General features: G+C 37.4%; 1 protein-coding gene across 1 annotated transcript in view; it reads left to right on the top strand.

Moving 5' to 3' along the window:
* The window catches only part of POLA1 (DNA polymerase alpha 1, catalytic subunit), a 267117-nt gene that overhangs the window by 7425 nt on the left and 233080 nt on the right, over positions 1-26612 (top strand). The window contains exons 4-17 of the mRNA XM_083361916.1: positions 1834-1914; positions 5378-5490; positions 5716-5778; positions 6229-6324; positions 7998-8181; positions 10378-10504; positions 10724-10902; positions 14755-14867; positions 15545-15661; positions 17189-17263; positions 18437-18575; positions 19228-19382; positions 23053-23137; positions 24683-24744. Coding sequence (XP_083218042.1) covers positions 1834-1914; positions 5378-5490; positions 5716-5778; positions 6229-6324; positions 7998-8181; positions 10378-10504; positions 10724-10902; positions 14755-14867; positions 15545-15661; positions 17189-17263; positions 18437-18575; positions 19228-19382; positions 23053-23137; positions 24683-24744 — 1589 coding nt within the window. The remainder of the gene's footprint in view (positions 1-1833; positions 1915-5377; positions 5491-5715; positions 5779-6228; positions 6325-7997; positions 8182-10377; positions 10505-10723; positions 10903-14754; positions 14868-15544; positions 15662-17188; positions 17264-18436; positions 18576-19227; positions 19383-23052; positions 23138-24682; positions 24745-26612) is intronic.

The raw sequence follows: 26612 nt of genomic DNA, 5'->3' as shown, positions 1-26612 counted from the left end.
TAGGCCAGGAGGAGGAGGCAAGGGGATGGTGAAAGGGCAGTAGGGAAGGACTAAGGCAGGACTTCCCTCAGACCCTCCCCTTCCTTCCTTCCTTTCTTCCTTCCTTCCTTCCTTCCTTCCTTCCTTCCTTCCTTCCTTCCTTCCTTCCTTCCTTCCTTCCTTCCTTCGAATGGTGGGAAAATATTTGAAATGAGGGAGGAAGAAAAACAGGCAAGAAACGCAGCTGAGGAAGTGTCATCCTTCATGAGGAATGAAGAAATGCACCATTGCCTGGAAGTGGCCAGCAAATTGCCCTCGCCTACTTCACATATCCGGCTTGGTGGGCTGTGGGGAAGGGGATGCCATGAGCAGCATGAGAGTTGATGTTACCTGCGCAATGTTGCCCAGCCCCCAGCCTCCCCGGTTTTGGCAGGCAGCGGTGTGTTCTCACAGTGCCGAGAGGCTGAGCCGGGTGGCACAAATCTGAAGAGAAGCGCAATGCTGCCCAGCCCCTAGCCTGCCTGAAGTAGGCAGGGCTGTGTGCTGGCCACTTCCAGGCGATGGTGTATTTCTTCATTCCTCACAAAGGGTGATACCTCCCAAGCGCGCGCCCAGGGGGCAGGGCCGACGCGGCAGGGGCTGGTCCCTTGCTGTTTCCAGACAGCCTTGTGGAGCTAAGACTAAATGCGTTTCAGCATAGATGGCCACCACAAAATTGTACATTGGCTCCCGGCCGGCCAGGGCCAAGGCAGCGGGGGCCGTTCCCTCACTGTTTCCAGGATGGGTTCGTGGGCCACATGAAACCACTTCGCGGGCTGGATCCGGCCCCCGGGCCTTGTGTTTGACATGTCTGCTATAGGTAGTTCATTTAACAACCATTTGAAGTTACAACTGTGCTGGAAAAAAGTGACTTACATCAGTCTTCACACTTATACTGTAACTGTTGCAGCATTTGCACAGTCATGTGATCAAAATTCAAGCGCTAGCAATTAATCTGTATTTATGATGGTTGCAGCATCTGGGATCACATGATCACTATTTGCGATCTTCTCAGTGGGCTTCCAACAAACAAAGTCATTGGAGAAGCTGTTTTCATGTAATGGCCATCTGATTTGCTTAATGACCACATTAAGCAAGTGTCCCAATTGTGATAATCGAGGACTATCTGTATATAAAATTATTTGAATAAAGAAATTGCTTAGATGTAGATGTAAATTGGCAGGAGTAAGATAATCAGTTTCTCCTGACTATTTGGCTTGATTTTTATAGAGGGTTGTGCTGCTGTAGCTAAAAATGGTGATATGGTTGGTTTGCTAAGTTATCATCTACCAAGTCATTTGTGAAGATATATCTACATTTTAAGATGGTTAACAGAAAGGAAATCATTTTTTTCTAGTATTATATACTGTGCAAGGTCAAGAATATGAGAAATGTCAAGAAATAGAAATGACAAGTTGGTTTTTATTTGTGAGAGTGAGCCAATAGATTATAAAGATGTATTTGTATCTTTGTATTTTTATAGGAGTTTAGCATTTTCTAATAGTATGTATTATTTCCCTTTTAATTTTACCTTTAGAACAAGCCTGAGGATAGTGATTAGTGAAAGATAACCTAAGGAATTGGAACATGGATCTCTCTGGAATTGTTCCAACAACCTAACCACTATCACAGCCAGTCTGCCCAATAGTTATGGGAAATTGTAGTTCAGTGTCATTTGAAAAACTACAGGGTTGTTATTGTACCACTGTAAAATGATGGAAAAATCAAGTGAACCTGCATTAATTTGCCTTACTAAGAACAACTTTTAATGCAAACTATAGCAACTTGGTTGTAAAGGGTGTCATTTTTTCTTAGATGGGGTTGGTTATGTAGAAGATGGCAGGGAGATTTTTGATGAAGACTTAGAAGATAATGCTCTTAATGCTGACAAGAAACGTGAGTACATTTTTTTCAGCAACTTTCTCCAATATATGCTGATAGGAATATATTAAGTATTGGGTAACTGCCTTAAGTAACTTAGCCATTTTGTTGGAAAAAATGCTTAAGAAAATAATAGTCCATCTTGGATGCTCTTGAAGAAAACCAATTTTCTAGAACTGTTTCTGTCTAGATTCGGAAGTACTTTGGTAGCATGTTGGTTTATGTATTTCTATATTCTTGCTTATTTTCTCTGTACTTTTCGATATTTGACTGATTGCCCCTCTAAGCTGGAACTGGAGCACATTATTTTAATTCTGCTTGCAAGACTGATAGCAACAGGAAGCCCTGAATATCTAGTCATTATGAAGTATTGTTTTGTCTTCAATACTATTATCTGCATGAAATTGCTGAGATAAGGAATTCAGAACGTGACTTATTTCATGTCAATATTACATTTGAACTGGGAGAGGCTGTGCATCTCTTAGCCTAGGTTAACGTGTTGGGCTTGACAGCAGTATGATGGCTCTGAACAATGGGAAGATGGAACGTTATCAGTGAGTAGTGCCCATTCCTAGGAAATGGGGCATGTTTATATGATGTGATTATATTGCCTGTAAATAAATGGGAGAGAGCCAGTTTAGTTAAGGCATTAAGCTAGAAACAGGAGACCATGAGTTCTAGTCCTGCATTAGGTATGAAGTCATCTGAGTGACTTTAGGCCAGTCACACACACACAGCTCTGGGAAGCATCCAGTGGCAAATCATTTTTGAAAAATTGTAGTATGAAAACTGCAGGACGTGTCCAGACAGTTGCTAGGAATTAAAAACTGACTTGAAGTCACCAAATAACAAACCCCCAAAACCCCCAAACCCAGGTGAATTTTTTAATGTACTGATAAAGCCATCTTGTCATTGGGGACCTAGATGACCGGTGATAAGAAATACCATTTACCATATAAATGGTACATGTTTCCAGACAATACCATAACCATGAAACATGCATTTGGTAATCTCAGTTACAGCAATAGGTGCTTTGTGGAACTGCTTTTATGGAAATCTGCTTACTGCAAAAATGAAGTTGCAAAGTTGCTATTCACATTGTTGGTGAGACAATTGTACTGGTTGGTAATTTAGTACATTAATATATATACATTATACCAGTGATGGTGAACCTTTTAGAGACCAAGTGCCCAAACTGCAACCCAAAACCCACTTATGTATCGTCAGGTGCTGGGTGGGTGTGGCCCATTGGGTGGGTGTGGCCCATTGGGTGGGTGTGTTCCATTGGGTGGGCGTGGCTGCGGTGGTAACAGCAGACGTTGTGACTAAAACTTCAGTCAATCAATTCCAACTATGCAAGATCTTTTTTTTCCCCCGTGAGAAGTTGAAATTGATTGATTAAACCTTTTTTTGTTTTTTGCACATGGGGGAGGCCTAAAGTGAAAAGGTTTTATAAAACCCAGCTGAAGGCCTAGGACTGGGGCGACGGCGTGCGTGCCCACAGAAAGGGCTCTGTGTGCCACCTGTGGCACCCGTGCCCTGGGTTCGCCACCACAGCATTATATTATTACCTTTTGAGGTGCAGAAGGCATAAGAAACAGAAAGCCAAATAAAGCACAAATTAATCCCTTCTTTTACCATGCACACTTCTTGAGTTATCAAATTCCACTTCATTCAGTTTGTTTTTACATTTTACTTGATATACCCAGGTCCCATTTCTATATAATATATCCACTTATATAAGTTTTTTATACATAACTTGGAATTCCTCAGCCCTTGATTTTTGCTACATTGGTCACTGTGATTGATCAAGACTGAGACAATGTAATAGTCACATGAATAAATTTTCAGATCCATATTTGTTGCATCATAGAATCTAACATATCTGAAAATTATTTGCATATTGAATAAAGAACATAGCTTTAATCTTCTACAAAAGGTACGCTTATATCTCTAATTAATATTGTTCTAATGTTACCAGTAGCACTACATATTTGTCATATTGACAAAAAATGCTGATGTAAGTTTTAATTTCCATAAAATATATATTTTAGCTGTTACCTTCCCACCGTAGTGGTCCCTATTTTTCTACTTGCATTTTTACGTGCTTTCGAACTGCTAAGTTGGCAGAAGCTGGGACGAGTAACAGGCGCTCACTCTGTAACAGCGTTCCGTGCGCCTTTGGCGTCTAGTCATGCCGGCCACATGACCACAGAGACGTCCTCGGACAAACGCTGGCTCTTCGGCTTTGAAATAGAGATGAGCACCGGCCCCTAGAGTCAGAAACGACTAGCACGCATGTGCGGGGGAACCTTTATCTTTTTACTATATATTTTAGAATTGTATATTCTCTCAAATTTTGCTGCTTTATTTATTTATTAAAATGTTTATAAAGCTGCCCATCTTACAACCAACTCTGGGTGGAACCCAATCAATTATTTTTTGTTTTCTGAAATTAAGGTCATTAAACAACTAAAGATACATTACATAGCTTTGCCTTACTCCATGTTCACTGTTGAACTATACAGTAGGCATTTAACTATTTTCACTCTTCTTTAGTTCTACCATATAATGCTCTTATGTATGCAATACACAGATTTACAACAGTTAGCCACTCCATAAGCAAACTACATCCATATTTTATTTAACATCATCTAAATAAGTAGCCATACTATTCTGCAGCACTTTTATAGCTTTCATTACATCATCATTCTGTTGTATAGTAAGGTAATGCTGTTATTCCGATTCAAATATCTGGAATGTTTCTTCCTAGATTCCTGTGTTTTGGTTTCATCCAATATAATTTCATTACCTTTTATTTCTATCTACTCTGGCAAAATAATTGTTTAGCTTTTTTACCCACTTCCAAAACATCTTATTTATTTCCTTCAAAACTGTTCTGCATTTTCCTCTAAATTCTATTCGATTACATATTTTGCAACTCGTTTTTCTCTTTGTGCCCATTAACACAATGGGCACTGGTTGTTGTTGTTTTGGAGCAGTTATTCTCTTGTATGCATTTTTGTCTTCATCTACAGTCCCTTTCACATTATTCTATCAAGCATTTTGGTGAGGGACGGTTAGTTTGTGAGGTGCTGAAAATTCTTTCTCATGATTTGGCCTTGGAACAAGGAATCCTTAGAACAATGCCTTGCTGTTTTGCCTGTCAGAAAGAACATAATGGCAGATTGTTCCTTTTCCATTCCCATTCCCTTTACCTTCTGTTTAATATCAGTTAGATAGCAAAAAAGGTACAAGGCACAGATTTTTTTGTTCAGTATTTATACAGTGGTGACAAAAACATAATGCTGTATAAGTGCTTAATAGTAACCAATAGAATGGAAGATAAGAGAAGCCTCAGTCCTTATTTGCAACACTACACTGTGATTTAATATTGCACTCAAGATTGGCTTTAGATTTTTTTTTAATGGTGCCTGAGGAATAGATTTTTATGTTTTAATTTTTTTATTATTTTCAGGAAGAAAAGACACAGCTTCCACATATGACAAAAACAAATTGAAGACTCTGGTATCAAAACCAAACACTATTAAATCCATGTTCATGGCTAATACTGGCAAGAAAAATGCTGATGTAAGTTTGAATTTCCATAAAATATATATTTTAGAATTGTATATTCTTTTCTCAAGTTTTTCCTGTTTTATTTAAAATGTTTATAAAATCACCCATTTTACAATCAACTCCCTATCAATTATTTCCTGTTTCCTGAAACTTAAGGTCAAATATATCATTGCTTACCTTGCATGGATTTGGAAAATCTTCAAAAGTTTATGGAAAAATCTATATTTTCTTTTGCAGAAAGCAGTTGATCTCTCTAAAGATGATTTGCTAGGAGACATTTTGCAAGATCTGAATGCTAAGGTAGGAAATGCATGTTGTATGTATTTGTAGGGTAGAGGTTTTAAACAGGGAATATTGTTTTGCAACTGCACAACTGTTTCTTGAGATACTTTGAAGAAAAATATAAATTTGATAATTGAATTGCTAAAATTCTATTTAATTACAAGTCAGGTGTGCTCATATACGATTTATTTTTACCCAGATGTAAAAAAATGCCTTGTAGAAAGTGGATTTGCCTGCTGCAGACTGTAAAAAGGGAGCTTAAGTTAATAAAAAGGTGGTTTTTAGAAGATTGCATTTAGTCATTACTTTGCAACCATTTCTGTCTCTGAAGCTTTGTGCAAAGGTAGGGGGATGAGGAGAAGAAGGGAGGATGACATTTCTGAGAGTAAAAACCAGTGTAGAAGAGACAAGAATTTCTTTATTTTGGAAACTGTATTAAAGCCGTATCAACATCTGCGTTCTCTATAGCCTGCTCATATAGTACCACCAGTTCCAGTGCTTAAAAAAAGGAGAATTCTTGGAATGCCGTTAAATCCTTTTTCTGTGCCATCTGAAGATTCAAAGGTAAATGCTCTTAAACGGGAAGTGTTGCTTTCTAGCTTTCTAGATTTTTGATGTTTGTTGTTCTAACAAGTGAAAAATAATACTGGTGTAGTTTATTTAGTCATCAAATTGGAAAAAAAATGTACCTATGGGTGCCAATGCTATTTTGTTTTGCCCTCTGAATTAAATAGGCTTGCTATTGTAGGGGACATTTATTTCCCTGAAATTTGTGTTAAACCAGAAACCAATGCATATTTCTGTGGAACCACAGATTGTTTATAGTATTGCAATTCCAGAGTTCGCCAGAATGCAAAATTCAGAGGGGTAGGAATGCAGCCTCTATATACAGTTAAATAAATTAGAATATACTGTACATGTGATTCAATACAAGAAGATAATCACTTGGATATAGCAGGATTTTATCTATTAGTGAGGTCAAATGTGAGGTGGATTCTGTGAAGTAATGGGGATGAACTATAGATGCATGGTTCACTTGAACAAAAAAGGCATTTTGTGAACACTGTTGCTTTGTAGAAGGTTACTGTTAAGAGCTATCTTAAATCATCCTTGGTTTCTAGAATCTGAGATTGTCTCTTAGTAAGTTCTCTTCAGTTTATTAACATTCCTTGGCCCTTGGAATGTTTTATACCTGAGTAGAAAAAAAGCAGTTCGAAAGCACGTAAAAATGCAAGTAGAAAAATAGGGACCACTGCGGTGGGAAGGTAACAGCGTTCCGTGCGCCTTTGGCGTCTAGTCATGCCGGCCACATGACCACGGAGACGTCCTCGGACAAGCGCTGGCTCTTTGGCTTTGAAACGGAGATGAGCACCGGCCCCTAGAGTCGGAAACGACTAGCACACTTGTGCGGGGGAACCTTTACCTTTACCTTTTAGAAAAAAAATTATGTTTCTTTATATCTCTCACAAGATAATTAGGTTTTTATTTCATTGATTGTAAACAGCACCATATTTCTCCTACACAATTTCAACTTACATGTGAAAATGTAAAGAAAATGATATCGTTTGAAAAGCCTTGCTCATTTCTAGCACTTGTGAAATTAGAGCAGGTGACAGGTCTTTTTCTGAAAATGCTGAGGTGCTTAATGTTGTCATAACTTTCAAATGTTCAGTCTTCAAATGGAATGCTCTATTTCGCATATGTTTTCTATTTAAAATGAGAACTGGTGTAAAGGAACAAAAAAAATTAAACCAAAAAGATTAGGAATGTATGCACTATTTGTAACATTCATACTACATTTTATTCTTGTTACATTGTGAGCCACTCTGAGTTGTCTGGAATTAGACAAGGCCTAAACCACAGGTCTGCAACCCGCGGCTCCGGAGCCGCATGCGGCTCTTTCAGACGTCTCCTGCGGCTCCCAGCCCTCTGCCATGTGCAGTCCAAAAAAAAAAAGGGGGACTAAAAAAGTTCAACCAATCAATTCAAATATGCAGGGTAGGTGCATATCTCGCCTTGGCTCCACTCTTCAGTCAAACCCTGTTCTGCGCATGTGCGCATGTACACGCATGCGCACACATTTTTTGCGGCTCCCAGTTTTTCCTTTTGTGAGGGAACCGGTTCCGAGTGGCTCTTTCAGTGTTTCAGGTTGCTGACCCCTGGCCTAAACTGAATAAAATCAATTACATTGCGGTCCATTTTTAATTGAAATTATTTGTGTTTAATTGAAATTATAGGTAACTGCTATAGTGAGAAAATCTAACCCTCTTGGAAAAAAAGAAATCCCTTCATTACAGTCCAGTCATTCAGTCTATTTAGCTAGATCAGAGGCAATCACAGAAGAGAGTATTAATAATGAAAATGAAGCACAACCAATGGAAAATGAAGAACTCATAAAAATAAAAGAAGAATCTATTAAAGGTATTTGTAATATTTTTGGTAATCCTATCATTTTCAAATATGCTAGCATTGTTAAATCTACCTGGTAATTATACTCCTTTGCTATCCAAGAATATTTCCCAGTTTTAACATGTGGCTGTTTTAAACCTTTAAAGACCTGTTTGTTTGTTTTAAAGAATTATATTGTACTATCCCACATGTAACTTTGAGCAGCTAACAACAATTTAACATATTAACAGCAACACAGGTAAATCAAATAATGCTAATCAATGAAGTACATTTATAGACTTGAGTCAGGAAATTCCCCAAAACATGAAAATCATACAAACCAGCTCACATCTTGTCCTGGCCCAATGCTTTTGGAAGCAGACAGGTCTTTAAGGTTGTTTGGAAAACTAACAAAGTTGGGACCATCTGAATCTCAAGGTCTGAGGTTGGGGACCACAACAGAGATGGAAGACATATTTGGATCAAAGGCATTTTTCTTCCATATCAATAATGACCTGATCAATAATAAAGCTCAGTGTACCTTCAGCCTTAAACTTTATACCTAATATTTGTGAATATGAATTTATTCAATGATAGAAAATTTTGATGAGATACATGTATATAATATTCCTTGAGTTCTTAAATGCTGTTACCTAAAGTGATCTTCTCAAGTACAAAGGATCCTATCTTACTGTCTTTGTCCTTATATGGTCACTCACACATTGGTTACCTCCCAATTGGACTATTGTAATGCATCTACATGGGGCTGCCCTTGAAAACCATCCAGAAGTTTCAATTAGTCCAGAGCGCAGCAGCGTGGGTAATTATGAATGTTTCTTATTTTGCCCATGTAATACTGATACTCTGTGAACTGCTCTGGCTCCTGATAGGTTTCCAGATGCAATTCAAAGTTCATTTGAACTTCATTTATTTAAAGTTTAAATACTTTAAAACCCTACTTTACATAGGGCCTATATTACATGAAGGAATCCTTCTCCAAGAACAAAGAACGTGCCCCACATGTTCCCACAAGAAGACATGTTATGGGTGCCTTTTTTAAAATCTTGCAATCTTATGGGACTGAGGAAACATGTCTTTTCTGTGGTTGTCACTTCTGCCTGGAGCGATCTCTTCCCCCCACCCCCACCCCACCCCCACCATACAGTATATGGCTAGTCCCAATTCTTCCTGCCTTTAGGAAACCCTTAAATCTTGGCTCTTCCTCCAGGCATTAGGGATCAGTTTAATAGGTTTCCTCCATGTGATTGTTTTGTTGTGTGGTCACCATTTTACATTTTATATGTATATTTTGCCTGTTTGTTGTAGATGGTTTTCTTTCGATTATTTCTCCTGTATTATTTGCCCAGAATCTTACTGTTTGAGTTGGATGGCTTTATAAACCTTGAAATCAATCAATCAATCAATCAATCAATCAATCAATCAATCAGTCAACCAAGGCTTTCCTGGCAATGCCCACATACTCACTTATTAGGTGAATTAGATGAAAGTTTAATTCTCTGCGTTTATTGGCCCTTTGTTTGTTTCTAAATACATATAAACTAAGTACATAGTTTACATTCTTTTTTTAATTAAAAATTTTACACAGTTGACACTGGGCTCTGGACTCTGAGTAGAAAGCATAGACACTTTTTCTTTTGTGTGTTAATAATACACGGCAGAAATAATATACTTTAAGAACCAGTATATTCATAACACTTCTCACATGCTGGAGAGCTTCCTGAGACAATAACCTTTATCTGCAGTCTAAATATTTATTATCTACTTATTATATTCAGCATCTGAAACCCTAGTCCAGATCCTGAGGGCAAAAGAAATATAGAGGGCAGTCTTTAGGAAGAGAGTGACTCTGTGGATTGCTATCTTAAAAAATGTTTTTCAAGTTCTAACTTATCCCTTTAGATGTCAGTCAAAGACATGACTGTTCAAAGGCTACCTGCTGGACATAGTAGTTTTGTACTTTATTTCCAAGACAGGATTTTTATTTGGTTACATTGTAATTTAATACTGGTACCATATTTACTCACTGCATCATGCAATTGTATATTCATGAATTCACACTGCAAAATGCCCAAGAATATATTTTTATTCTGATAATTTATTATTCATTTTATTTATTCCTTATTCTCTACTAAAACATTTGATAAGTGAATAGCATTACATTCTAGAAATCAAATGTAAGTCTCTGCAAGTGTCTAATGTTGTTTACAGAAGATGAGCAAGATAGAATTATTTTTGATGATGGGGATTTTGATGAATCTATACCAGGAATGGGAATTGTGTCAGAAGAGATCACATTCCTCAAGGAAGAGATGGAATTGGAACAGAAACAAATGCTGTAAGTAAACATTGTGGAAACAGCTGCATATTTGTTGTCCTGTCAACACTAATAATGTATTCATAAAGCTGTATTATTCATCAAAATACATAGCTGACCTGAAAGGATTTTTTAAAATTATAAAATATTTCTTCAGAATTTTTACAGTTGGAGAAATAGGACTTCTTTCAATAAGAAGTCACTTTGATTATATCATTTCTTGTTTCACATTGGCTCCAGATGTTCTTCCCTCCATGATAAATCCTGCTGGGACAGAATTGATGAACATGAAGATGAGTTTGTATCTTCAGAAATTCAAGTGGATTCCAGTCAGCTCCCACTTACAAAGGGGGAAGAGGGGCAACAGATTTTCAAGTTCTATTGGCTGGATGCTTATGAAGATCAATATAACCAACCAGGTATGTTTATATTCAACATATGCCCGTGTCAGATTCCAGACTTATACTTTGTGATTCCAAAGCTTTCTCTAATGGAAGTAATTTAATAATTAACTAAATAGGGTAGCTTTGCAGCATTCTGAGATGGGAAACAGGTAAAAGCTATAGAGTAAGCCTGCCAACCTAGCAGTTCGAGAGCACGTAAAAATGCAAGTAGAAAAATAGGGACCACTACGGTGGGAAGGTAACAGCGTTCCATGCGCCTTTGGCGTCTAGTCATGCCGGCCACATGACCACGGAGACGTCCTCGGACAAACGCTGGCTTTTCGGCTTTGAAACGGAGATGAGCACCGGCCCCTAGAGTCGGAAACAACTAGCACGCATGTGCGGGGGAACGTTTACCTTTACCTTTAAGCCTTGAAATAGATATAAAAGGTAAAGGTAAAGGTTCCCCCGCACATGCGTGCTAGTCGTTTCCGACTAGGGGCCGGTGCTCATCTCCGTTTCAAAGCCCAAGAGTCAACGTTTGTCCAAGGACGTCTCCGTGGTCATGTGACCAGCATGACTGGACGCCAAAGGCGCACGGAACGCTGTTACCTTCCCACCAGAGTGGTCCCTATTTTTCTACTTGCATTTTTTTATGTGCTTTCGAACTGCTAGGTTGGCAGAAGCTGGGACGAGTAACAGGCGCTCACTCTGTTACGCGGCACTCGGGATTTGACCCGCCAAACTGCCGACCTTCTGATCGACAGGCTCAGCGTCCTAACCCACTGAGCCACCGCGTCCCTACTGAAATAGATATAGCATGACTTAAATGCAAAATTCCTCCAAAACCAAATAAAACTAGGGAAAAATAGAACCTAGTTTGAATCTACATGTATGATATATCCTAAGTGACTGTCATTTCATTCACCATAGCCTTCAGTTTTTAGAGTGCTCCAGGAAAACTAAAGTGGAAAGAAAAGTTTTAAGAAACCTGTCATTTTTCCATTGCAGAGATGGAACTGAAAGCTTCCTAAATGTTTAGTACTTATCGGCTTTTCACTCATGTAAACTTGGGAGTGACCCTAACATTTTGAGAACATGCATTTTCTTAACAGGGATGTTATTATTTACTGTTAATGTCAGTACTATTTTTTAATATATTGTAAAAAGTGACGTCTATTGCTGGTCTATGATTGTCATAAAGTTATATTCTTCTATTCTTCTCAGCATATTACTTAAAAAAAATTACGTGTGAATTGCAAAGCCAGGGAACTCCAAAAGGTTCCATGATACTAGTTTCATTTATCTTTTTTTTTAAATCTAGATCTTTACTGTCATTTAGCCCATTTAATCATTTGCACATTGGATTCAGGAAAGAGGAGAGTAAAGATTAATTACCAATATTTCACTTAAAAAAAATAGAGCAAGAAATCAATTAACATACATTTATATCTCAAATAAGAGTTATATACGTGTGTGTGTGTGTGTGTGCGCGCATGCTATATTAACTATACAGTAAAGTTTTGTGGCAGTAGGTAATAATCACTGCAGCTCTGAAGAAATTGGTGACTAATATGAAAAGAAAATAGTGGCCCCAAAGACCCCTGTACAGTGTGATCTTAGATTCGGTATAGTAGCTTCTGAATGATGTATAATTATGAAAAGACTTCTGTTCCTTGATTATGAAAAGAGACCCTATCATCATAACTTTTCAAGGATGAATAGTGAAGACTGCACCTGGTTTCAATTAGTAATGCGGAGAGAAACAAAATTTCCATTACTTTTTGTTTTAAAAGAATCATGATCCTTATACAGTAGCAAATGAGATATTAACTAAATTATGTGGAAGACATATCTTACTGCAAAATGAATGAGAATTTCATATGCATGTAATATTAACATGTCATGCTAAACCATGATTTACTGATATTTGCATCAACTTCTGCAACTCTAAGCAAAGTTTTGCTTGTGCTCTCCATTCCTCTTCCTATATTGTTTGAAAAAGACTTAAAATCAGCACTCAGTTCCTACCGGGTGAATTAATCCATGTAATGAAGCCATACCTGGGTATTTTATGAATCAGGCTCAGTACACCCAATCGCTGTCTGAGGCCTTCCAGAAATGGGGAGGAAGGAGGCCCCTGTGCTGCTTGGCCTAGCCAGCTGAGACATTCTGAGCAGGGTGGGGCAGGGAGAAGGACAGGCATATTGGCAAACCCCTGAAGTTTGATCATGCGACTGTGAGGTTGCTGCAACAGTCAGAACTTTGAGCAGGGATCATAAGTGCACCTTGGGTTTACAAGATCTGATGCATATTTTGGATCTCCTTGAATTTTCCAAACTCAAAATTTCCAAACACAAAATGAGGAATCTGAAAGATTGCACATTTTACTAGCATTTTGGCTATTCTTTATAAAAATTCTAATCGTATCTCAATATTAAAATTGCATAATAAAAGAAACAGAGCTATATGATTTTGAACAAGGGAATAGAAATTCTAGAAAAGCCTACTTTCAAGACCCTTTCATGATAAAAAGATTGCATCTGATGCTTGCATACTGTGATATGTGCCTACAAATGAATGAACATGTTTACATTGAGATTGGCTGAGCTTCCCTTCGTGCCCCCCCAACTCACAGTGACAACAAACCCACCATCTTGTTACACCATGTGAGCTAATTGCACAACACACTGGCCTCACAAGTCAATCATACATAAAGTTATTTCCCGTTCAAGAGCCTGACAGCCCATGGATAGAAGCTGTTCTTCAGCCTTTGGTATGGCTGGCTATACTCCTGTATCTCCAGCCGGATGGTAGGAGAGTAAAGAGGTACCGACCAGGGTGTGAGTTGTCCCTGAGAATTTTCCTCACTCTTCCAAGGCAGCCAGCCCTGGCGATGTCATCCAGTGGTGTCAGGGGACAGCCCACAATGTTTTGTGCTGTGCTCACCACCCTCTGTAATAGTTGTCTTCCGGGTGAGATTCAAGGTTCTGGTAATGGTTTTCAAGGCCCTACATGGCATACAGTACCTTAGGGATCACCTGCTGCCGGCGTCAACTTCCCTCTGCCCTGTGCGTTCCCACAGAGAGGGCCTCCTCAGGGTGCCACCGGTCAGAGAATGTCGTCTGGTGGCCCCCAGGGGGAGGTCCTTCTTTGTGGGTGCCCCGGATTTTTGGAATCGTTTGCCGGTTGAGCTCTGGATGGCGCCCGACCTTCGCTCCTTCCGATGCGATCTGAAGACTTATTTGTTCGAACAAGCCAGCCTGGCCTGATGGGGGAAGGGTTTGGGTTTTATTGTTGTTTTAAATGTATTTTAACCTACTGTTATAACTTGGGCATCTCGTTTAATTCTTTCTTAACTTTTGTATTTTTTTACTTTTATATGTTTGCCCTGTTCACTGCCCTGAGTCCTTCGGGAGAAGGGCGGTATACAAATAAAATAATAATAATAATAATAATAATAATAATAATAATAATAATAATAATAATAATAATTATTATTATTATTATTATTATTATTATTATTATTATTATTATTATTATTATTATTATTATTATTATTATTCTATCCGCGGCTGTCAGGCCAGCATACCAAACCACAATACAGTGCGAAAGGACACTCTCTATAGTAGACTGGTAAAAGAAGGTAATTAGCCATTGTTCTACCCTGTTCTTCCGCAAGACCCTGAGGAAGTGGAGTCTTGAAGCAATCTCTGTCACTGCTGACTTTCAGCAGAGTTGTCAAATAGAGACTACAAATTGGAAATCATTTTTTGTTCCCAAGAGTGAATTAGTGTGTTTATTCAGTAATTTGTAGCTTTTCCATTAGCAGCTGTGCTAAGCTGTTCTGATTAATGTGCATTGTCTCATCATTTTCTATCATTTTAGGAGTGGTATTTCTCTTTGGGAAAGTATGGATCGAATCAGCGCAATCTTATGTGAGCTGCTGTGTAACAGTAAAAAATATTGAGAGAACTATTTATTTACTGCCACGTGAATCGGTATGTATTCTTATGTTACAGTATTCTCATCTGGTAATGTCTCATCTGTTTTATGGAAGACAGAAGGCATTAAGGCAAACATAACTGACATTGTTCATGATTGTGTTATAGAATTAAATGTGAAAATGAAACTGTAGATTAATATAGAGTATGAGACCATAATACATAAAATCCAAAAAGCACTTGGGAGTACTAAGATTTCAATCTAAATTGCTGCTCTTATTTTTTTTTTAAGTATCTTGATTTAGTACATAGACTGTTTAGTACCATTTCACTGCTTTCATAACCTACAACCTAGCTTGGATGCTTTAGGTAAACTCTATTTTTCCATCCCAGCTGAAATATAGCTATTCATTTTTCTTTTCCTTCATTGTCTTTTCTGGTTTCCTGACAGCTGAGTGGTAAACTGCCTTTTTGTCTCTAAGTAAGTCTATGTTATACAACAACCAACCCAAATGGTTCATATTGGGTTAAATAGCGAAGTAGAAATGTTAAAACAATAATAGCTATGGTCTGAGTCTCCAATGATAATTCTGTTCTGCTGAATCCAGAAAGCAGTTTTCTGGGAGACTACTTGAAGAAAACTAACTATTTATATTTTAGAAAAATACTTGATTTTCTGTAACCTTGAAGTATATACTTTGGTATTGCAATGATTGTAAAAATTCTTCTTAAAGCGAATTGAGTTAATTTCTGAAAAAGAAACAGCGATTCCTGTGACTATGATGGATGTCTATCAAGAATTTAATGACCAGATTGCAGAGAAGTATAAGATCATGAAATTCAAATCCAAGGTTTGTTAAACATTCTGTCACTTCCCAATGATGCTCCTAAGCATGGAAATCTGTTTCTTTTTTCATTCTCCATGGGGAGGAAAACTGTGGGTTCCCTTCATTTAAAGCAACAAGAATTAATAGATGATTATTTTACTGAAGCAGAAATTTGAGAGGAATTTGAGAGGCTGTTGTTGATCATAAGATATTGAAATGGATTTTTCTTGTTTATGGGATATAGCACATTTTTTTAAAATTGACAAGAATCTCTGAAATACTTACAGCTTGATGGGATTTTGCAAAGATTTTTAACTGGGGACAGATCTCATTTCCTCTCATTTCCTCTCCATTTCCTCTCTCATTTCCGCTCCTTTTCTTTCTAAATAAAAGAATATAAAAAAATGAAGCCCAGTCATGCCTGACAAATTGAATCTACTATAGATTCTGATGTACATATATTCCTCTAGTTCTTATTTACATGTTATTTTCCTTTTAGTAAATATGCCTCAGTACTAGGAATCTAGTTTCGTTGCTTGTTGAATTATTCTTTATTATATTGGAATTGTATGAAATATAGTATTTAAAAAAACTACCAGGCATATTGCGCATTGTTGTTTAAATGTACCCCTAAATAGAACATGATTTCATAATATACTGTAAGGCATAAGGACAAAGAGCTACAGGGAAAATCGCCATTGTGTCTTTTAGAAAAAATAGTAAAATGTTAGATATAATGGACCAATTTAGATGTTATATTTCAACTTTATAGATTGTAACTTACTGGTTTGGAAATGAATGAATGATCCACTTTTTTTGTCCCACCCCCAATTTCTATATCAGTTTCGGTATGTACAGTAAATTCTATTTTAAGTTTGGTCTATTATAAGTAGTCCTCCCTTAATGATCTTAATTGGGACCAGAATTCCCATTGCTAAGCAAAGCGGTCATTAGGTGAAATATCACATGAGCACACCACTTAGTGAGGGCAGTTCTGATAGTCTTAGTTGTGGGCATTAGGCAAGGGCCATGGCTCATTGGATGAGAACCTCACAGTTCTCTTGCCATGCTATGCTCACCTCTGCCTCTCTCTCTCTCCTTGCCATGTCTGCCCTTTGGGCCACCTTTCACTCCACTGCCACAGCCTATCCCTGCTACCCCCCTCGTTGCCTCCAGCTGATCTTCACCGTTTTCTTTCTCTTGCTGCTGACAAAGTGCATCCAGCTGAGATAACTGCTGGCCCTTTGTGATGCTGCATGATGCTTCCTGACACTGTCGGAAGCCTTCCTGAGAAGATAGGCAGATGGTGGCAGTTGAAGTGCATGTATATATGAGTTAAATAATTATGCAGTCTTCAGGTTATGTTTAAAGAGAGAGATCTGTATTATCGTAAAATGGATTTCACAGTAGAGATTTTAAATCTAAAAACAAAGAGTAAATGTTTTGGACTAAAGAAATATGCCATTCAGAATATATCAGTGCCTGATATGATATGATATATGTGATATATGATGTATATCTTTTTTTTTTTTTTTAAAAATATTTTCATAGAAAGTGGAAAAGAATTATGCTTTTGAGATACCAGATGTTCCTGCAAAATCTGACTATTTAGAAGTTAGGTACTCGGTAAGTAAATTGCAGTATAAAATGGTATATGGAACCATGGTAGAAGAACATTGAGTGCATATGTGTACTCACGTAATTTTTTTAAAGAAACAATTTTACGCTTGAAATATTCTATCTATTAAATCTAACAGGTTAAAATTTAAAGTTATAAAAAGATGCAAATCCTGCTCTGTTATGTTTGCTGGCTATTCTAATTTCAAAAGTGCTTTTGCGAGTAACATAATTTGTTAGAAGATTAATCTGAGGAACCAGAAAGTTATTTGGATGTCTTTATAGTGGTAAGACAATAATACCATCAGTTTCATAGAAGCATGTACTTCCATCTATTGTATGTTTCTGAATTCTGGACTAGATGACGTGCAAGGTCCCTTCCAACTATTACTACTTCCTTCTTTCTTCCTTTCTTTCTTTCTTTCTTTCTTTCTTTCTTTCTTTCTTTCTTTCTTTCTTTCTTTCTTTCTTTCTTTTTTTCTTTCTTTCAGAATCATTGGTATAGCGCAAGCACTCTTTTTTTCTATCTTGGCAAAAATTGCTATAATCTTTTGTGAATTGATAATGTAAACTGAAGGGGATTCATGCCCAATATGAAGTAATTGCATATGTACCATAGAAATATACTCAAGCATTTGTGTTCCCTATAATTATAAAAAATTAAAAATTAACAAATACTATTTTAGGATATCAATGGAGGTTGTTAAGATTTGGATATGGGACGCTTATGTATTTGAAGTAACTCTTATCACTTGAGTCTGTTCATTGCATTACACTACAGTTTTTTCAATGGTGTATCAGAGTTCATTGAATTCAACAACATATTAGCCATAAATAAGCCATTAATTGTCACTCTGCTGACAATCCTCCAAACAAACTAAATCAATCTATTTTGTATCTTCATGCAATACATGAATATTTTTACATCACTTTGATTACAAGTTATGTAAGTTTCATAAACTGCACATTATTGCTCCTAGGAAGTTTTAATTTTTAATGCTTTACATTTCTCATGAGTATTTCAGTACGGGTTCCTGATTTAAAGGGGGTTTTTCTTGTTATAGTGAGTTTTATTATTTTCCTCTTTTGCACAAACAGATCTGTAGAAAATGGTCAGTTATAAAAATTGGCAAAGTTCTGTTTCAATTTAATAGTAAAATAGTTTAATATTTCAATTCTCAGGCTGAATATTGTCGATTACCACAAGATCTGAAAGGAGAGACATTTTCTCATGTATTTGGAACAAACACTTCAAGTCTAGAGCTTCTGTTAATTAACAGGAAGATTAAAGGACCAAGTTGGCTGGAAATAAAAAATCCACGTATGAACCTTTTCTATATTATATTTCTCTACACAAAGTTCAGTCAGATACATGTAAAAGGGAAATCTGCTAAAGCTATGATTGCTGTGTATATTGTTTGGATTCAAATAAACTGTCCACCTAGCAACAGTCAGATATTTTGTACAGCTCATATTTTTAATCATATTATTTTATAATAACATACTATTTTATAAATATAAATTTATTTTATTTATGGATGCCTGCTTTATAATTTAGATGCATATAATTGATTAATATAAATATATGGCTTATATCTGAAGAGTTCAGGGCCCAGTTCTACTAACATATTATTAAAATGCAAGAGAGCCGTGGTGGTGCAGTGTGGTTAAAATGCAGTTTTGTAGGCTAACTGCCCATAGCCAGGAGTTCGATCCTGACAGGCTCAAAGTTGACTCAGCTTTCCATCCTTCCAAGGTTAGTAAAATGAGGAGCCAGATTGTTGGGGGCCATATGCTGACACTGTAACTGCTTAGAGAGGGCTGTAAAGCACTATGAATTGGTATATAAATCTAAATGCTATTGCTATTACTATTGCTGTAAACTCTTTATTTAGCAAAATAATTACATTAACCATATTTAAATATTAGTGTGCTTTTATTGATGTCTAAAGAAGGCTTCTGTGTTACTTTAGAGTTGTTGAGTCAGCCTGTCAGTTGGTGTAAAGTGGAATTAATGGCACTAAAACCTGACTTGATTAATGTGGTGAAGGATCTTCCTCCACCACCTCTTGTGATCATATCCCTTGCCATGAAAACAATTCAGAACACAAAGACTCATCATAATGAGGTAAGCTATGATTATTGTGGGTTGAGAAAAAACAAAATGTTGTGGTTATTTGACAAAATACATTTTCCATAGCTGTGCAAATTTGCTTTTATTTATTTATTAATTCGGTTTATATACCGCCCTACTCCCAAAGGACTCAGGGCGGTTTACAAGGCAAAATTTAAAAACAATACAATAAAACAATAAAAACATTAAACCCCTCAGTCCAGACCAGATAGCTCAAAGAGCCAGGTTTTTAGGTCCCGGCGAAATGAGCGAAGGTCGGGGCAGTCCGGAGTTCCGTTGGCAGTTGATTCCATAGGGCAAGCGTGCCCACAGAGAAAGCCCTCCCCCTGGGGAACGCCCATCGGCAATCCTTGACCAGCGGTACCCTGAGGAGGCCCTCCCTGTGGGAGCGCACAGGACGATGGGAAATTGATGCTGGCAGCAGGTGCTCCCTTAGATAATCTGGGCCCATGCCATTTAGGGCTTTATAGGTCATCACCAGCACCTTGAATCTCACCTGGAGGGCAACTGGAAGCCAATGCAGCTCGCGGAGAAGAGGTGTTACATGGGAGTATCGGGAGACTCCCATCACAATTTGCGTGGCTGCATTCTGCACCAGCTGAAGCCTCAGAGTGGTCCTCAGGGGCAGCCCCATGTAGAGAGCATTGCAGTAGTCTAGCCGGGAGGTCACGAGCGCATGGGTGACTGTGCGTAGGGCATCTTGGTCCAGATAGGGCTGTAACTGGCACACCAGGCGAACCTTCAGGCTTGAAGCACATTTTTTTTAATCCCATTTATATCCTGCCCTTCTCCGAAGACTCAGGGCGGCTTACAATCTAAGAAGCACAAATCAATATGCTTAGCAATAGCCTTCATTCTATGTATATGCCTGCTTATTAGGGCTTTCGGCCCCCCTCAAGCGGCATTTTTACAAAGTCAGCTTATTGCCCCCAACAATCTGGGTCCTCATTTTATCTACCTCGGAAGGATGGAAGGCTGAGTCAACCTTGAGCCTGGTGGGACTCGAACCTGCACTAATTGCAGGCAGCTGGTGTTACTTAAGGAGGCATTAGCCCTCTGCTCCACTCCTCATCCTTTTTTGAACACAAGGCCCTGAAGCATTTGTTCTTAACTGTCTTTTTAATGATCAGTATTCTTATTATTCAAAATCTTCAAAAAGTTATTTATATATCTGTTTGAAGAAAATATATACACAGTCTAATCACAGAACAACATAGTTAATGTAGAAAACAAATGAGCAAAAAAGGAAAAGAGTATAGAAAATCAAGTTTAAAGGATTATTTTCTAAAAAGAATACAGATTTTGTTGCATATTGATAGTAACTAATTTCTAATTGTCTGCATGGAGAAGAACCTTTCCACTTAGAATAGAATATTCTTTATTGGCCAAGTGTGATTGGATACACAAGGAATTTGTCTGGTGCATAAGCTCGCACTGTACATACAAGCAACAAAGTAATATAATCAAAGATACCAATAGTAGAAGGCAATAGGAAAGATGAGAAGGATAATAGTAATGCAGCACTACTACGTGAGTAAATATCCTTAGCCTCAGTGCTGTGAGGATTAGATGTTCAGCAGAGTGACAGCATGAGGAGAAAAAACTGTATCTAATTGTTTTGGCATGCAATGTTCTATAGCAGGGTGTCAAACTGCCGGCCCATGGGCCGGATGCGTCATGTAGAAACCGTGCACACCCCATTGCCGGCAATGGAAAAAAAGTTGCAATACATCGCAACACGTCATGTGACGTTGCAAGTTTGACACCCCTGTTCCATAGCAGTGTTCTGAGGGAGGAGTTGAAATACAGATAGACCTTGAGGTACGAACCTAATGGAGCCTGCTCATTACCATTTTAAGTCAAAAAAATTTGTCAAATGAATCAGACTCAAATTGTACACATTTTAAAAACACCAAATTCATTAATTGAATCAAGTGGGTCATTAAATAAATGAAGATCTGACTTACTATTTCCTCCTATTTATTAATTGATCGCTGCAATAATTAACTGAGAGGCTTTTCCCACCAGCTGCCCATTAGCTGTTTCCAGTGCAGACTTGGCTCAGGAACTAAATTGCCTCCAAGCAGTTTTTTTTAAAACCACTTTTTGCTAATCAGCTCAAACATCTTCAGCTGCTTGGGGTGGTGGTGGTGGTGGTGGTAATTTTAAAAAAACCACTTGCCACTAATTAATTTAAGAGTCTCCAGCAAGGTACCCAGAGGGAGATGAGGAGGGATTTACAGAATTCTAAGCTTGCAACAGTAACAGAAATGGAAGGGGCCCTGAGGTCATCTAGTCTAACCCACTGCTCTCACAAGAGAGTATTTGTGATAAATAGCTATCCAGTCTCTTAAAAGCTTCAGTGATGGGACACCCACAACTTCCGGAGGTAATTTAAATTTAAAACCTAAAAGTTACAGTAATATACACTAATCTCCAAAATAAAAGCAAGGAGACACAACCATAGAATGCTTTGTATAGATGCTGGCTAGCATTTCCACAAGCAGTTTCAAGACAAATGCAAACAAACTTTTATCTTTTCAAAATACTATACTTAAAAACACAATAGTTTGGAAAGTACAATACTTAAAAACAAGCAAAGTAGTTCCCAAAGTGCTTACAAAAAGTACAGTATTGTAATAAAAATAATATTTTAAAATACTTACAGAAGCAACTCTAGCATTACAGTTCTCAACCCCAGGCAGTAGCAGTTTCTCCTTGAAGTGCCAAGCTAGGCTGCAAAAATCACCAGATCTTGTTTGGCCATGTGTCCAGGGACCAACCCCCCCCCCCCCCCAAAAAAAAAAAAACCCCGCCAGCTTCATGACCACATATGGTCCAGCAAGTCACAGAGTTAAAAATGGCCACTGCTGCAGTAGTGACTGAATCCAAGTCACATGGCTACAGAGGGCTCTTTTCGGTCGCAGTTTTGAATTTCTAACATAAGTACCCTTTCTGAATAAATTCATTCCTGTGAAAATTTGTTAAATAAATGTTCGTACCTGGAGGATTACCTGTAGCTAATGTCCAGGCTGTGAGAGTCTGTAGATTATTTCTCGGCCCTCTTTCTGCCTCATGCAGTATAGAGATCCTCAATGGAAGGCTGGCTGGTTGCAATAGTTTTTCCTGCAGTCTTAACTATCCTTGAAGTCTGTGCCTGTCCTGTTTGGTTGCTGTACTTATGCTTAATTGTCAAAATTTGATCAATATCATTAATAAGAAACTTTTTAAAAAGTTTGCTTTTCCTTTTACTTCTCTTGCTCAAGACAAGGTTAACCTCTTAATAAAATTATTATTTTCTGTCTCTTCAAAAAATGTATAATTGAAATGAGTTGGTAAGAAAGTATATTATTTTAATTGTTGCTATGTGAAGTAAGTGTTTTGTAATTGCCCAAAATGTGAAAAATAAGAAAGTGATGAACTAATTTTTAATTAGTATGAGTTGCATAGAGAAGGTGTATTTACACAGCATACAAAGAAAAGTGTTTCTTGACAGGTTGTTCCAAATAAAAACAATATGTAGTCAACTCTGAATAATGATGCATGGTTAGATTTATTGAATAGATTACTAAATCTATGCTTAATTTAACAAGTGTTAACAGTTGAATGAGAATATGATTTCATTAATGTCTTTCTCATTCTTTTACTGTTTTTCTTTGAGTAGATTATGGCTGCTACAGCTTTAGTGCATCACAAATTTTGTCTGGACAAAGCACCACCTGAGCCTCCCTTTCAGAACTACTTCTGTGGTACGTATAATTAGAAACTTACTGTATTAATTTGCTGTTAATTATTCCTCTGCTTTCCAAATAAATTTTAATAGGCTTTTGAATATCATTTAACAACCATTATTATTATTACTGTTGGCTTGGTTTTATTTTGGGCTGCCTTGCTACCTATTAAGAACATTCTAGTTTAATGTGGACTATTTTCATAAGCATAAGTACTGTGTGAAAACTGCCCCCCCCAAAAGACTTAATGAGTTTTAACACTAGTGCTTACATTTCAAGATGGTCACTACTGAATGAAAACCCTCCCCATCTTTTGGTCTTCTCTCAAAATAGGTATAGCATTAGGGATGAGCAGCAACTATAATGAATGTGGGCAATACAATATCAGTATTTACAAATCTGTCAAAAATGGTATCTACAATGATATCTAAATGAGAGTTTAATGTAAACAAATGTAGTTAATGAATTGAGAGAAGAGTTTAGGATTATTTATCTTTAAAAAGATCAGTTTGTATTTGGGTGTCAAGAAAAGAGCAGCAACATTGCTTTAAATAGCTAGCAATTATTTACCATAATGTGGGTAATGATTTTTTGTAACTCTTAAAAACACTTACAGAAAATATGGTTGAACCAATGTTAATAAAACAGAGACAAAAATCTGCATGGAGATTCATGATCTCTCTGAAATAGCATTTTTCCCTATTCATGACTAGTCTTTTTTCCTATTTCCCTGGCCACAGAATACAGGAAAGCCTCTTTTACTAGTTAACTGAGAAGGACTTTTTCAAAGAGCATTTGAAATTAGGACAGGAAATTAAGGCATAACGTCTAATCCTACTTTATTAGGTGAAAATGGTATATGAGAGAGAAACAAAGGTGGTAGTCTGAAGTTTATTATGATGTACGGATGTGACTATAGGATGTAGGTAACATTTGAAATTTTAAAGTTAATAAAATGAAATTTATAGTATGTTTTGTGAATGCATGACTTTCATCCAATTGGAAAAAGCAGCTAAGAAAGGTTTATTTTCTGTACTCATGTCTTGTAAATAAAATGTAAGGATATTTTGAAGACTAGTAATTGAGACAGAATATGAACAGAATTGTAGCTGAGTGCTTGTAGAGAAGTTAAGTCTAGTAAACAAAGATAGTCTGAATTATAATTGAGTGGGATAAAGAATGTCAGTGGGCTTAGAAAACTGGTGGAGAAACTGCACTCAAATAAATTATGCTTAAATTATTTATGAGATTCCAGTTAGACCTATCAGTTAACATATAATTTGAATCTGGAAAATCAGTGAGATATGCCATAGAAATATATAGTTTGGAGTCATCAGTGTATGAATGTAATGAATATTGGTATTCAGTAGCATTGGATGTATATGTGTTAGTGCATGTCTCCTCACATACATGCAGAAAATAAGGGACAAAAGAACAAAAGTTACCAGAAAGGAATGAATGAGGTATTTCATACAACTTTCCTCAAAGCATTGTAGAATATGAGTTAAAATTTGCTTCTGAAGCATGGAATTTTGGTTTACTTTTCTTTAATATATTTTGCAGTTGTTTCCAAACCAAATGATTGTATTTTCCCATATGATTTCAAAGAAATCCTTAAACAAAAGGTAAGTTTAGTTTTTTTTTCCCCCTCATTGCTTTGCATTCTGTAACTTTCCCCTTTGAAAAAAATAAAGTTTCATGATGACAAAGATTCTTTCCACTAGATCAGCGGGACCCAACCTTTTGGGCACCAGGGATCAATTCCGTGGAGAGAGGTTTTTCCGCAGACCAGAGAGGGCATGGTTTTGCATGCTGCCAACATCCCGTGGATGGGGCTTCACTTATTTGTGCAGCCCCACTTTCTGGCATGCTGCGGATTGGTGTTGGTCCATGGACTAGGGGTTGGAACCCCTGAACTAGACGGTGATGAAAATGTTGATTCTGATTTTTCCCCCTAAATAAATATTTTATTAACAGAAACTCACTGTCTCACTTCCAGAATCATATCCAAGGCCCTGGAAATAAGTCAGTTTGCGCTGGGATATTCCAGCGATTGTGTAATCCCAGATAGTGAATCTGGAATATAATTTGGGGAAAATTATATTTGCTTTCCTGTAATGTTGAAAAATCCCAATTTCTTCTTGTTTGTTTGATTGTGTACCTTCAGGTTGGTATCAACTCTTAGTGATCACATACTCTTATGACAATGTATCCCACACATGACCCACAGGGCATTCTTCACCATTATAATTGGGTTGTCTTTTCCTCATTCCTTCCACTTTTCCTAGCATTATAGATCTAGAGAGCAGGGGAGAGTATGCAGGACGGTCTCAATCCTTTGCTGACCTGGAGCCAGTCTGTTTTATTATGTTCCATGTGCACTGTGGTTTCCTGCGTTATGTAAATATTGTGTATGAGGATTCTGGGACTTCCATTTTCCTAAGCATATTCCACAACTTGACGAGATTGATTCAGTTGAAGGTGTTTCTATAATCAATTAAGTTAGGTATTGTTTTTAGGATTCCTTGTTTTTTTCCAATTATCCTGTATGCATCAGCGATAATGTTATTTGTTCTTTGGCTTTCTCTAAAGTCGGCTTGAACATCTGGCATCCAGAGATCTAATCTATGTTGGATGATCTTAATATTCTTTTTTTTTCTAGTAATGTTGAAAAGATTGCTTGGTTTACTGTAGCAATGAAGCAGATGAGAGTTAGACACCAGTTGCATATGGAGGACTTTTCATAATAATTAGATTAAATACAAAATGGGGCCTCCTTTTAGGCTTATTTAATATCCTTCTGTATGACTCTTGAGGCAGATTCCCCGATAGAAAATGCTCGTCTGTTCTCTGGATGCACTGAAAGCATGAAAGAACCTCAGTAATGATCAGTTCCATATAGGTTCCTTCTACCTTATAGATGTGTACAGAATTTACAGAGAAATGAGAGCACTACTTGTTTACCACACTTGCCTTTTTTGTCTGTTTAAAACATCTAGTCTAGGATTGGCCCCTTGCTTAAGAGAAACCAGTACCATCACTGAAATAGTGCCATCTTGTGGGGCTCAGGAGATATGCATTCTCCACTGCAGGTTCTGCCCTGTGAAACAGCTTTCCATCAGAGTGTCAGAGGGCGGCAACCCTGTTGGTCTTCCAGAAGGCTGAAAACACCTGGCTTTTCACACAGGCATTAGGCCAGGTTCTTCTTGGAGCCTAATATTGATGAATGTGTGATTGTATTTTCTGTTCTTATTTTATTAAGTTTGTTGCATTTGTTATTTATGCCATCTTTACTGCTTTTTTGTGTGAGCCAACCAGAGTAATTTGCTTAAGATGGTGGCATATAAATTTGCTAAGTAAATAATATGTTTAATGCTTCCTTGAGCACAAGGCAATTACACAGTTACAGTGAGTGAAACAAGAGTGATAGGTATATATGCCTTGGTTACATCCCGTCTTAATTGTAGGGTTTTCTATATCTGGTGGCTGTTAA

This window comes from Vipera ursinii (assembly GCF_947247035.1).
Source record: "Vipera ursinii genome assembly, chromosome: 4".
Classification (NCBI taxonomy): Eukaryota; Metazoa; Chordata; class Lepidosauria; order Squamata; family Viperidae; genus Vipera; species Vipera ursinii.
This window is presented reverse-complemented; position numbering and strand designations above follow the sequence as displayed.